Source organism: Nelumbo nucifera, chromosome 1, assembly GCF_055504915.1.
Source record: "Nelumbo nucifera cultivar China Antique chromosome 1, China Antique-T2T, whole genome shotgun sequence".
In the NCBI taxonomy this organism is placed as follows: domain Eukaryota; kingdom Viridiplantae; phylum Streptophyta; class Magnoliopsida; order Proteales; family Nelumbonaceae; genus Nelumbo; species Nelumbo nucifera.
The window spans coordinates 47,013,873-47,028,609 of record NC_142649.1 but is presented as its reverse complement, the minus strand read 5'-3'; the positions used below and the strand labels follow the sequence as shown (position 1 = coordinate 47,028,609).

The following is a 14,737-nucleotide window of genomic DNA, read 5'->3' as shown; positions in this document are numbered from 1 at the left end:
AGTAAAAATGAGTTCTGCAACAAACCAATTATTTTTTTTTTCATTTTTTCATCGTTTTTCAATTTTTTTTTTCACGCCTATTGATTTGGAGCTGCATATACAACTGTTTTAATTGTAGAAAGAATTATTAAGGGAGTAATCAAAAGGAACTGAACAAAACATCAGACTATACAAAACAAACTTGAAAAAACCGATTTTTTCTTTGGGGCACCCTCAATGAAAGTTGTCTTTGACCCACCCCTCTAAACAAACTTGAAAAAACAAAAGAATCAGAAAATGACGATATGAAATGGTTTGAAACCTTCAGTGGCTACGGACCTTCTTGTAAATTTAAATCTCTCTGTTTCAGGTTTGTTGTTCCTCCTCTAAGCTTAAAGGGTGATCAATGGACGTACTCCTCTGAAAGCTTATAGCAATTTCAGTCCAAAATATAAGAAAAAAGAGCAATAGTCAAACAATTGACAAGTTTGAAAGAAAACATGAAGATTTGAGAGAGAGAATAAGAGTTTTAGGAGAAACCATGAGTATTAATTAGAAGCAATAATTTAGGAGAGATTTTTGGGCCCTCTTTGGCATCCATCCGGATTCACAAGTTACTTCTCTTCTGATTTTCACATATAGTGCCCAGCATTCTTTAATCGAAAACATTTCTGCTTACTACTATAGTTATATATCAATCATCTAAAGAATTGATTCCAAAAAATAAGGTGATGTTAAACATGATCCTATTTCTTAAAAACAGGAATCAGATGATATGCCAAATACATTTGATAATTTTTTGAATGAAAATTCTCAGAATCCATTATGTACAAAGACCCCTTTACTATGGGATGTATTTGAACAATTGAGAAAAAGCACTTCATCTTGCTTCTCAAGCTCTCCTTTCTTCACTGGCCGCCCAGAAAACCACAGGTCCAGAACAGCTCTTCAAGCTCTCTCTCCAAGTTGCCCTTACCGTGCTCTCAAAGCTCGCTTCTTTACCCACAAAGCTTATCCCCAAGGTCAATGGCGATCCTCTTCTCGTGGCCACGTTGCGTGATTGCCTAACCCAGTTTGAAGACTCTATCTCGTCCATGCACCCTGGTGGCCAGAGACTGCTGGAGGAGACGGTTCTGTGGATCCGATTGGTCATACATACCTTGTTGTATGATGGGTCGAGTAAAGCTAAAGACCCATTTAAGCACGCAAGGGTCTGTGTGCGTATTGTCAGACTCCATTAATAGTCGAGTAAAGCTAAAGATGCAATCCAGCTTTAAAAAATTGGTGATGGTGGTGGTCCGTTTTGAGGCCCAGTAAATTCAGACTCCATTAATAGTGATTTTCTATATTAAAAGTTCAAGGACTTGAAGGGATAGTCCCTGACCGAGTAATCCAAGGAAGCCATATTTTTCTCTGAGACTCATCCATGAATTAGTCGGGTATGGCGTGATCATTAGAGATCAGAAGAGCACTCTATCAGTCAATAGACACAGTGCAAATGAAATTGAAGCCACTTTAAATAAAGAATCATTCTGAGAATCAAATGCGGCTTACTGATTGCAGTCATCAAATACGGCATTCTAAGCATCAAATGCATAAAGAATCACTCTGAGTGCCGCTCCGCTCGGCTAATCTGTTGACCCGAACGACCTAATCAATCACCACCAGGTTTACTTGTAAACTCGGTTGAGATCTTCATTGCTACCCTCAACTCTTCAAGCACTGCTGCAGCGGTGGTGCTGTTCAACTCTTGTAGCCTGTCTAAGCAGGACTGCTCGTTCGTGATTGCCGCACTGAGCCATGTCCTGAGGTCGCTGTTCTTGGAAGCCGATAACAACTTCTCGCAGAGCTCGGTAAGAGCAACTTGGAGGGAGAGCTTGAAGAGCTCTTCTAATCTGTGGTTTTCTGGGCGGCCAAGGCTTGAGAAGCAGGAATTGGGGTGCTGTTCGGGGAAGATGAATAGTACTTTTCTTTCAATTATTCGAATATTTGTTACAAGGGTAGTATGCGAATTGAAACTGTCGATTTCAACGGAAAACTAACGAAAGGGATCTTTGTCTCACAGTCATAATACAGGAGTCTTTATCGCAAAATAAAGTACGAGAGAAATTTTATGGCACAGACCCTCTTGACATTTGTAGATGGAAACAACCTCATTATACTTGCTCTTAACAACAAGGCCAACCTCATTATACCAGATGTTGGCTAATTGCAAAAAGTTGATAGTTGATATTAATAACAGTAAGATGTATACAAAATTCCAAATATCAATACGATACGTTGGATAAAAAAGGCATGCCCATGTCCATGCCAACGGACATAACCATACATGGTGTATTAATTCAATTTCCATGCAACCCGACTTGTGGCATGGTTGGAATGGGCTTTGGTATCGACCATTCTACTCGTGTCAGCATGTACACTTGTATTATGGATACTCTCCAAATTTTGTCTTCTTCCACACCCTTATAACTTCCAATGTTTGCATCGGTGGGTATATATGAGAAATTATTTATATATATCATGTCTTTTACTGCATTATAGGTTTCTCCCTTATATATATCTCGAACTTTTAAAAATAAGGGTTGTTTATTATAACATCCCCTATTGTTTTACGGATTTATTTGACCTTATATTAGTTTTCATTTTACTAGAACATACCCTTATAGTTTACAATCTATTTATTAAATCGACGCCTTTCATTAAAAAGTGTTTGTTTTAATATTATTATTTAAAATAAGTGGAAAATATTTAAGGGCATGGCCCCCTAAGTACTCGTAATACTTCTTTGTAGGCAAAATAAAATTGACCAAATATAGTCAAATAGAGTAGTTGCTTGTGTTCTATTAGGGGCAAAATTGGTATTTTATTTTTATTTTCCTTTAATTTAATTTATCAAATGGGCATTAGGGTCAAAACTATCATTTTCCACTCTCATCTAATGAAAGGTCAATTAAGTAAATCAATTGCAAACTATAGAGGGTGTTTTAGTAAAATGCAAACTATAGGGTATGTTTTAGTAAATGACCCTAAAAACAATTTATATATGGCTTAGTGGTCGGGTCCACATAACATAAACAAGACTTCTCTGGTTGCACTGTTTAGAAAATGACCTGTAGGGGTGTTTTAGTAAATGGCCCTAAAAAGAACTTATATATGGCTTATTGGTCGGATCCACATATGGGCCCACATAACATAAACAAGACTTCTCTCATTGCACCATTTAGAAAACAGTAACACCTCACTTCAAAGCATGAGCTCAGTTTGGAAGGATTACAAATACAAATATGTAGAATACAAATGCGTACAAAATAATACAAAATATAAGGTTTTGCACTCAACAAATTTGTATTTGTACTGCTTCCAAACTGAGCCTTGATATTTTTTGCACACAAACTGTTATTCAAGAAATTCAGAGATACTGGGCCTACAACAAGAAGGTAAAAAAGCTCTGGCAAAGAAGAAAATGACCTCTACTAATTGATTATTGACATGCAAGACCACTTGTACCCATAGAGAAAGGTACCTGACATTTGGGGTGGCAAATTTTCACCCAACCCGCTGAACCCACTCAACCCGCCCATTTACTTGGTTGGTTGGAAATGGGTTGATTACCCATTGGGTCAATTTAAATGGGTTGGGTTGTCGATAACCATTGGGTTAATCACTGCAGATATAATTATTAATTCGTTAGTCATTTTTTTTAATTTTCTTCATTTGAATGAAATAATTTATACACTTCACCCAAATCGACATAAATCCAAATAAACTTGACCCGAGTTCGGATCAGCTCAACTTGGTCTAAATATGAATAGATCCAATCACCTTGGTTCGGTTCGATTGGGTGTTCAGCCCGATTCGAACCCAACACGACCCATTACAGGCCAATCTGGGTTGAGCCGAATCCAAAACGTGTTCGGACGGGATGGTTTCGCCTCCTGCTTCCTTTGCTTGGTTCGGATCGTCCGATCCAACCCGTATCCGCACAACTCGACTCAAATACGGACCAGTCTGATCTATTTCTCTTGACCTACTTTGGGCCAGTTGGTTCGACCCCAAACCTGTGCACAAACCTGATATGGGCTGGTCCAAGTCAATCCGCCATTGACTGAACCGGTCCAGTTTGGTCCAACCAGACTGATCCAAATCTAAACGGTTCAATCACCCTTGATGTTGATTAACTTGAAGACAATCCAATTACATAGTTCAAGTTGGTCTGACCGGTTTGAACCTAAGTGGTTTGGTCAAAGCCGAAATCCGAACATAATCAAATGGCTTCGCCACTTGTGTAAAAATAACATGCATATAATGTGATTTGAACCTTCACAACTTGTGTAAATAGCAACTAATATTATTACTAAGGTATAACCAACTTATTTGTTAAGAGAGTTTTTTTTTAAATACATAAATATACGATTAATGGGTTTGGACGAATTGAATTAGGTTAAAGTGGGTTTGGATCAAATGCAATCCATTTATTTTTATATAACTGAATCATTAATGGATTGGCAGGTTAAATGGATTGGATTGAAGCTCAACCCAACCCAACCCACCCAATTGCAACCGCTACCTGAAATCCATTGATGCGCGCACTTAGGGATTTGGACGACTGTCTCTACTCACGAAGGGTTTCTCCACCGCACTTCACTATTTGCTGATAGAGAGGCTGAAGACTATATTATTGAATAATCAAAAACAATTAAATGTTTTGTGATTCATGAAATATGTGTGATAGATGCAAATGTGCTAGGAAGGCGAAGAGGGTTTGTGAAAGCATGCAAAACCAATGTGTTTTAAATTAATGAATAAAGCTTTTGGTCGTTTTGGTTTATTTATTGCCAAATAGAAATGGATATTTGATGTTTGCTCGGTAGACTTACCAAAAATCTCCTTAATTATAAGAAAGTTTGAAAATAATAACAATAATTTATTCTATATGTTTTAATGATTTTCATGTCAGGATCGATCCATTAATGATGTATCAAAGCCATTGATCAAACAACAATTGATGTGAAAAAAATGATTTTTTTTTCTTAGCAGTTGATATTTAATAACAATAAAAATAATAAAATATTAGTAGTTATTAATTAAAAACTTTGGATATAATAGGCAAAATCTATGGTGCATGAAGCAAAAAAATTAGAACCATTTATATAATCAATGGGAATGCTTTTGGCTACCCTAAGACTTAAACAAGCCAGATTTGACCCAGCCTAGCTATTTGAATTTGCATGATTATAATATCTTTTGTTTTTGAGTTGCTAAACGAGTGAATACCCGCCACCGGCCCACCGTCACCCCCTCCCTTTCTTTTGCTTGGACGCATCAAACATCCATTGTATGACAGTATAGCATTTCTCTCTCTTGACTTCCATGGAAGGTCTTGAATGGAAAAGAATATAAAATAAAAATCGTGAAATGCTCTAAAATCTGAACTAGTGAAAATAAATTTACATTCTCTTGTTCATTCATTTTTATTATCTAGCAATCTCTTACGGTCTGCAGTAATTACAAGAATAACAGTTTATTCAGGGAATTAGATATACAAGCTAATTAATAACGCAATATCGGATAAGAAACAATCACAGATCACTGAATAATCCTTGTGATAGCTTAATTCCCCATTCTCCTGAATAATCCCGGAGTCAATGAATTAACAGTTGGCAGGCATAGAGAGGTGGGCTAGGACAAATTCGGAATATGAATCCAACGGTCAATCCAAATATGGATTGATCTGCTTCATATGTGGCGTATGACTTTTTAAGATGGTTCTTACACGACCAATTCCTATCAAGTTCAAAGAGTTCTACACGCTGAAGCTAAAAGAGCCCGACACTTTGTTTGAACAAGAGTTCATCTTGAGTTTTTTTATGTTTATTTTTTTTTTCAATTATACGAATCTCAGAGACAGCATTTTTACAGTAGAAAGCGAGATTGCGAATCACTATAAGGAATCCAATAGAAAATCAGGGCTTGCTTCCACCCTTCTGATGAAATAGTTAGAAGGGAACAAAAATTAAAGAGAGACGTAAAATATGAAGCCAAACAGTTAAAATTGAGGTGATGAGGATGAAACTCCCTGCAGGCTGCAGCACCAATTGGCCTTTTGATCACAGTCATTGTGGAACAGTGCGTCAAATTAGAGCTCAGCTTCAGTCAGTGCAATGTCCGTTCAAACAGCCTTTATAGCCTTGCACCGAGAATATCTCTGTAATTCTATATTTTATTTCATGGGGAGATATTCCCAATGTAAGATTGCAAGAGACTGCATGGAGGTGTGAGCATGGATTTGCACCGATTCAAACTGGGATTTAATCAAGGAAAATCATAGTGGTAACATAAAACCAATTTTGCTAAGAAAGAAGGTTAAGTAGATAAAGTGTAAATCTTGGTTCTGTGACACCTATTCCTTCCAAGGCCCGACTAAGCAGGATAGATGGACGAACAAAATCACGAGCGAACATGTTGGGAAATGGGGTCATTGTAACTTTGGAGGAGAAGCTCTGAGGCACGTCTGAAGATACTGTCTTTAGAACGTTATTTTGCCCCACTCAGTTTAACTGAGTTTGTTGTTGAGTTACAGGCAAATCCTTCGAGGATACAACAGAGTCTTGGGCAATAATCTACAACCAGCAAAGTTGAAGAATCTCCGAAGAAACCTTCTGTGAGATTGTAGCAATGTGTTTTTGAAGTCTGATTCTGCTACTTAAATAGTTTATGAAGAGGTATGAAGAAAATATAGGTGCTGGTTCAGATAAGGCACATTGAACAGTTAACGGTTAACTTTGAATTGTTCCTCTTGGTCACACCCGATCGAATCGTGACTGTTGATCAACAGTCAACATCGCACCAAAACCAAATCCACCATTCGCGAGCCACACGAAATGCGAGCAAAGTGCACCTCATTGCACCACACACACGCACACACATGCATTACACGGTATTAAACCTCCATACTCTCCTCTACTATTTCTAAGGAGTGTAAATCAACTCCTATTAAAATATTGAAAACAAAGATTATAATTTTCCAATGTGGGACAAGTTCAAAACTAGGTTTTGTAAAAAAGAATTAATTTTCCAAACAAGTGTGAATGTGCAATTTCTTATGTAATTGACCAATCAAACCCATCAAATTTAATTTCTTATGAGATTAAAATCCAACAAAAGACACCAATGTTCCATACTATAAGGTGTGAGTCGCACATGGACTGTATGTGTAGAAAACAATATTAGTGTGTGGTGATAGATTGCCCAGTACTCTATTGTATATGATTTTTTGTCCAGCCAATCTAGGCTTCAATTAAGTATTGGAGTTATTCAATAAGGTTGGAGATATTGACATCTTAGGTTGGGACTAGGCAGAACGGTCCTTATCCAACAACAAGAAAGTTTTGGCTGTTTGTAAAAAACAGCTACCCTAACTGTTTGAAAAGAATCTGGAGTTCAGCCATGCGAATATCTTCTTACGAACACAAACATACAAGTACTGAGATATTCCTAATAATACAGGGTTGAAATATTGCGAGGTCAGTGTGAGGATCAATTTTATAAGGATGATATGTATGGGTGTAGGGTAAAGGAATAATTATTCTCAATATTTTATTAACCTGAAAGACAATGCCGTGCAGAAAAAGTTTCCAAACAGCCAAAGTTTTTTCCTATACAATATAAATAGGCTATAGAAATTGTTTACATTGAAATTTTGTCCGAAAATACAAATAAAATAATGCAATGGTTAAGCCTTTTGATTGGGGTTGGATTGGCTTTTAGGAGTGTCAATGGATCGGATTTGGGTTGGAATCCTTTCCAATTAATCAAAATCAATTTGAACACTTTACACGGTCCAAGTAGACATATTGATTGGATCAGTACGTTCAGACTTAATGTTCGAAAGTATTTATTAGATTGGATTGGACCTGATCCATATTAAATTAAGATTAACCAATATCCAATCTATTAACAGAAGATAAGAATACGGATGTACTGTGTTTGAATTAGACCCTGTCTTGATTTAATCTGTAATAATTTCACATATAAAATGTCTATTTTATAGAAGATATATAAGGTATTATGAGAAGAGAGCTAATATTAACAGAATATTCTCAAATCTAATAAATTTGTTTATAGATAGATCCAAATTGATTGATTCTGCAGGGTGGAGGCTGGTTAATTTGGTGGTTTCTGTTGACGAGAAAACTAGTGGTCTAGCTTTTCTGGGTTTTGGTTCTGAATTTTTGGTCTGTTGGACCTAGAGCTTTTTGTGGTCTAGCCTTTGGCTGGGCCTTTGTTCACATCTTTTTTGTATATATTTCATTCTTTTTCATTTTTTACTTATTTTTAAAAAAAATACGGATAGGTTCAATGCAGATTTTTTATTTCTACCGCAAAATTATAAATATTTAATATGTCAAAAACTCGCATTCTACACACGAATTTGTTGGACTTGTATCAAATTCGAATTGTAATCTGATTTAAGTAGCATTGATAAATTAAACAAAAAATATCAGAATGTTATCATCCCTATGACACTAAGAGGGCGTTCTTTTTTTGGATTTTGAGAGGAAGAAAGTTGGTCAATGGGATTTTGATTCGTATTGACAAAGAAGCCCATTTTTTTTTTCAGATTTATGTGGGTATAAGGGAAAGCTTATTTTCCTAATACCCATCTCCTAGGTAGGTAAATAACTTTCCCACCTATGGGGAATGTTGCCAACACTTGAATGGGACAAAAATACCCCATTTTAATAATTGAGACCCCGTTTGGTTTGCGAGAATAAGGGTCTGGAATTGGAATTGTAATGGGCTATTTAGATTCCAACCGTTTGGTTGGGCGGAATCGGAATTCCATTCCCACTACTGCTGGAATGACATTCCCTCATTTGAGGGAATGACCATTCCCTGCCCCTCCTTTGAGAATGAAATCCCATTCATGTTGATTTTAATCTTCATTCTCATTCCTGTCTGAACCAAATAGACTATGGGAATAGACCATTCCGATTCCGATTCCAACTGACCAAATGGACCCTGATTTTATGACTAAAATAGTCATTGCCTTATTTACATGGAAAACAAAAGAACATGGATAAATACACTTACCTAGATAAGTCTTTTTTAAAAAACACTTACCTAAATACATGCATTTACCTCAATAAATAACTTACTGAAAAGCGAATGAAGCCTAAAATAAAAACATATACCATTCAAACCAACAAATTTATAAAAGACATAATATAAATTTTAGTATTTATGAGCACATACAATTAAATTAGGGGTATATCCATATTACATCCAATTAAAAAAAGTTAAGTTTGAATCATCCTTAACCGGACTGAATTTGAATTCGAATTCAGACAAATGGATTGGATGCCATTTTCTGCCCCATATCAAGTTACTATGTTAAAAGAATAAAAAATTGCTATGGTATTCTCCAAATTTTCTTATAAATTTTCATTGCAATTTTGGTAAGATGATTGCTGTAAGATTAATGGCATTGTAAGGAATAGATCAAATAAATCTAATTTCCACTGGTCGAATTTATTTTATTTTGTTTGTTATCGAAAACAGAATTTTTGGAGAAATTCCTTTTGGGACAAAATTTTTATATATAGGCACCAGATCATATTGGGACTTGTGTACGCAGGCCAGACCCATTGAGACATTTAAGGTAGTTCAAACAAAAAAAAAATAAAGAATTGGCATGGTTATTAAGCATCAAATCTGGGCCTACAATATCCAAATCATGGTAATAAGAAGCACATTGACATAGATTTAACTAGACCGAGGGCTTTTGTAGACAATTTTGTTTGATAGTTCCAAATATTTCATGATCTGAAACTGCTTAACTAAATAAAGGCATTTTGTCAATTTCTCAAACTGTTTGGTGTTAAGGATTTAAGGTTGTATTTGACATTCTTTATTTTAATGACTTACTAGTGGGGATGCACTGGATTTAGTAAGTGAAAGTTATATAATAGAAAGGGTTATTTACTAAAATACTTTTTATAGTTTCATGGATTTACTAAAATCTACCCTATAGTTACAGTTTTACTAAAACACCACTTATAATTTGTAATGGATTTAATAAATCTTCCATTAGATGACATTGGAAAATGACAGTGTTGACCGTAATGTTCATTTAAATAAATTTAATCAAAAGAAAATAAAAATAAAAATAACAATAATTAATTTTGGTTAGGTTTATTCATCAAACTAATGAAACCGACTAACCCAATCAACTTGACCTGAGTTGGTCGATTTTCTAGTATTTTAGGTCGGCTTTGGTTAAAACATTTCCCAATTTGACTAAGTAGGATCAATTTCACTTTGTCCATTTGTAAATCAACCAAAATCGAATGACCTAACCATGGATATATATTAATATTTTATATTTTAAATATAATTTTTAATATGAAAAAGTGGGAAATTTCCCATGTTTCTTAGTTTAAAATGTTTTATATCATAAACCTAACTTTTAAATTTATTTTTTAATAATTACACCATAATTTTTAAAATTAAATTTAATTTTTAAGTTTAAATCTTTTGAACCGATTGACCAAACCAAAAAATTGACCCAAACCGATACAACTTGAATGGGTTGGTTTCACAAAAGGTCAGCTAATTTCAGACTTTCAACTGACCAACTTCCCAACCTGACCAGATCAATTTGGTTGGCCAAATAGCCTACAATTGAACCGAACCAACTTATGAACATTCATAATTTCAACTAAACTAATAGTCTCTTCTCTGATAAATAACAATAATTTAATCTCCAATAATTATTGAAAATTGATAGCAAAAATACACAATTATTGAAAATATATTGATAATGAAAAAATACAAAAATACAATAAGTACTAAAAATATATTAACTTAGTCAATAAATAGTATAATCTTAAATAATAGTTTAATCTCTAAGAAATATTAATCAATAATTTATAACAAAAATACAATAAATACAATAAGTACAATAAATTAAATTTAAAAATTTCACTACTATATTAGTTTAATCTCCAATAATTATTGAAAGTTTTCTATTAAATAACAAAATAAAATAAATTTATACATAATCATTGAAAATACATTTATCACAAAAGAAATAAATAATTACTAAAATACAATAAATATTAATTTTATTATATATAATTATATAATAAATACAGATTAAGAGTTTAAAATTATTATTAATAAATATTAATTTTTTTGAAAGTTATTTTCTCGAATTATTACTTGATATAAGTGAAATTAGTTATTTAAAATATTATGTAAAAATATTAAATTATTATTAATTTCAATATTATGTTATAATTATTTTTTTGCTTTAAAGAAATTTTTTAAATTTATTACATTATTTTTTTATTTTAATTATTTAAAATCTGGTTATTTAAATAATCTATAAAATATTTAAAATTTTATGTTATTTGAATTTTATTTATTTAAAGCTATTACATAGTATTAAATGTTTGAAAAACATTTAAATTGATGATCTGGAAAAACATAATTTAAATTGTTAGTACATAATTTCGTGATATATTTTGTAAAAGTATAAAATTATTTATTAGATAATTTTGTTATTTTGACTATTTAAAATATAGTTATGATAAATATTTAGTTATTTAAATATTTAAATAATATATAAAATATTTAATTTTTTTGTTATTTTAATTTTATTTATTTAACGCTATTACATATTATTCAATACTTGAATAGCATTTACATTGATTATCTGAAAAAACATAATTTAAATTGTTAGTACATAATTTCGTGATATATTTTGTAAAAATATAAAATTATTTTTTGTGTTTTTAGTAAATATTTTGAAGTTATTATATAATTTTATTAGAATATTTAAATAATTCTTAAAATTTTTAATCAAAACTTTCTTTAGATGGATACAGATAAAAAGTAGGGGAAGGATAAATAGGAATTAGAGATAATTATAGAGAAAGTGGGGAGGTAGTTTAGGATAAATTTTAGGAGAAGAGATTATTTAGGTTATTGGGAAAGTGCATCTCATTGGTTGTTCCAAAAATGACATGGAATAAAAAAACAAAAAAAATCAAGAAAAGGAGAAAATTTCTTGACCGCTTTGTGATTCAAAAAATTCAAAGAAATTCAAAAAAATTCTTGAGTCCAACTGACCTGGTTTGAATCTGAAATCCCACATATAACACATTAAAATCATCCCTCAGTCCCTCATCCCCAGCCACAAGTAAATATAGAAAATATTCTTCTATTTCAAATTACAAATTTCTGGTTCTAGTTTTAGGTTGGAAGGTGCTTAGGGCACAATTTTCTTTGGGCCCATTTGTTTTTTGAATTTTGAGAGGGGGAAGTTGTTTAATGGAATTTTGATTTTCATTGACCAAGATATCCATGTTTTTTTTTTTTTTCAGATTTATATGAAGTCTATGAAAAATTTATTTTTCTTAAGTGGTTGTGATTCCCATCTCTTTAGTGGATAAATAACTTTCTGAAAAACGATCAGAGTCTTGGTGTGATTTTGATCTGGGCTAGTGCAGTTCTCTCTAGGGCTATAAACCCATTAGAACAAGGAGATCCAGTATTCGAGTGACTAGTTTTGAGGCTACATCACCATGGACCCTATAATTCATGGTATTTGACTGAAGCCACACGTCTCATGGGCCTTGTGATCAGCAACTAGACAGCTATTTTTAGAACAATCATTGTAAATGTAATTGATATTTATTTATAATAAAATCTGGTCTTATACTCTTATTATAAAAGGAAAACGAGAAACCAAGAATATTATTTATTTGACTTCATTATTACATATAATTTAGACATGAAAATTTGAGTATAAACAAACCAATAAGGAATCACCACCAACGGATATTTTACAAACTGATCTCAATATACTAATAAAGCAAATGCCATGCCGTTTCTCAAAGGAACCTCGAGCGTCTGCACTCGGGAGGGAGACCCTGTGGGAAGCGCTTCAGATCAGTGCAGTAGTTATAGATCATGTAATACTTCTGTACCCATCTCAGTCTCCTCCGGCTCCAGCCATCGAGTTCTTGAGTCTGCCAATCACTATCTTTGAAAGAATTTGTGGACCTGGAGCTGCAAGAAGAGGACCCAGAAGACCAGACACAGGCATTGGCGTTGAAGTTCCTGTAGTAAGCAGTGAAGGGTGCTTTAGACCAATCAGTTTTCACTAGGCCACCCCTTGTTGCCCAGTCGTCGGCGTTCCAGAGGCTGGAGTAGATCCTCATGGGTTGGTTCTTAGGGAAGGGAACACCGATTGATTCTGCGTTGCTGAACTCTCTGATGGGAACGTTGTCCACTAAGAATCTGAAACAAGAACGTACAGGCCCTAATGTCATCAGAAAACAATGATAGAGTACTGACCATAGTAATATTAATGTAGTTTTCTTACATGATCCTTTGTGGGTTCCAGACAATTGAGTAGGTGTGGAAGTTCCTTGTAGGGTCGAACCAGAGATAGAACTGCTGCTCTCTGTTACCCTTCCCTTGTGTGAATACATTGGTGTGGAGGATGTAAGGGTCTCCACTAAGGTTTCCCAAGAATTCAAAGTCGATCTCGTCATGAGTTGGCCCTTGAGAAGATAACTGCAAAACAAACAGTAGTGATGATTGAGTCTATGTCGTAGCCTATGTAAGCCTTTTCTAGTAAAGTAGTGAGGGAATGGTGATTACATAGTAGGCAGTCACAGTGCCGGCAGAGTTGCCTGCAACGAGCTTGAGCTGCATATCAATCCTTCCGAAGAGATATTCCTTCTTGGACTGGAAGCCGGAGCCAGAGGTCCTGTCGAGTGAAAGGGAGAGAAGCTGGCCTCCATTGAATATCTTAGCACGATGGTCACCCCAGGTGAGGTCGAAGTCTTGGTAGAAGCTACCCGCACAGGCGGCCATTAGAGAACTCATGACTAAAGCAATCAAGAGGACTGAAACCCCATTGGAAAAAGCCATGGTTGACACTTTAGAGAGAGAAAGCAGAGAGAAACGTTTGTAACTTTGTGTTGAGTGGAGTTGGGTTTTCAGGGATTTATATAGGGAGGATATTGTGATGGGTAGGAACAAAGGAAATGCCCGTGAAGGAGAGAGGGAGAGAGAGATAGAGAGATTATGTCTTTATGATGGTGTTAGAGGACGCGTGACTACAAACTAGAGAGTAAAGCTGGCAAACACACAGCTGGACAATTTGAAAGCTGGAGCCTAAAGAAGACATGGGAGGAGGGGTAGAGGAGCTTTTGTTTTCCGCGTAGGTTGATTGTTTTGTTAATTTGTTTTTGTAGGGAGCGAGCGGCGGTGGTCCCGCCATAGCTTTTGTTTCCTTTTGTTTTAGGTTTTATCAAACAGCTGTCAGAGGTGGGTTCTACGTGGATATAGCTTTTTATGTCCATGTTGGATCCATGATTTGGTTGTAGTTATTACGTTGAATCACTGAACACTGAAAGAGAAGGCTATGGCTGGATCCTGGAATTGAGAATTGTGAGTTGTGGACCCACTAATTGATTGGTGGTTCCTGTGCTCTTGAGTTGATGGTAGGGCCAACCAATCTCTTTTCCAATCAACAATGCTCTTTGATTTGGTTGTATTGTAGTTAACCAAATATGGATTATGGTGGTTCAGGATTGATTCTCTACATCCTAGGGCAAGCCCAATTTGACCACTGGATTTCTTTCTTTTTTGTGGACTTGATCAAATTAGAGGTGTTCAAAGATCCAAGAATGTGATAGGGTTCCCACTTTAGTTGATGGCTCCCCTTCAAATACAT

General features: G+C 34.6%; 1 protein-coding gene across 1 annotated transcript; it reads right to left on the bottom strand.

The window, feature by feature from the left end:
* Positions 1–12,711: 12,711 nt before the first annotated feature.
* On the bottom strand, positions 12,712–14,221 carry XTH16 (xyloglucan endotransglucosylase/hydrolase 16). The gene is made up of 3 exons (XM_010248659.3): positions 13,657–14,221; positions 13,376–13,569; positions 12,712–13,290 (listed from the first exon to the last, which is right to left on the bottom strand). Exons 1-3 carry the CDS (start codon positions 13,927–13,929, stop codon positions 12,882–12,884), a joined length of 876 nt encoding a protein of 291 aa, XP_010246961.1. The 5' UTR covers positions 13,930–14,221; the 3' UTR covers positions 12,712–12,881.
* Positions 14,222–14,737: the final 516 nt, after the last annotated feature.

Excerpts from the sequence above, each read along its gene's own strand:
- XTH16 (XM_010248659.3), bottom strand. The coding sequence starts at position 13,929 with ATGGCTTTTTCCAATGGGGTTTCAGTCCTCTTGATTGCTTTAGTCATG. Across the intron at positions 13,570-13,656 it reads GCACTGTGACTGCCTACTAT|TTATCTTCTCAAGGGCCAAC; the intron begins GTAATCACCATT and ends TTTGTTTTGCAG. Across the intron at positions 13,291-13,375 it reads TGGAACCCACAAAGGATCAT|ATTCTTAGTGGACAACGTTC; the intron begins GTAAGAAAACTA and ends TTCTTGTTTCAG.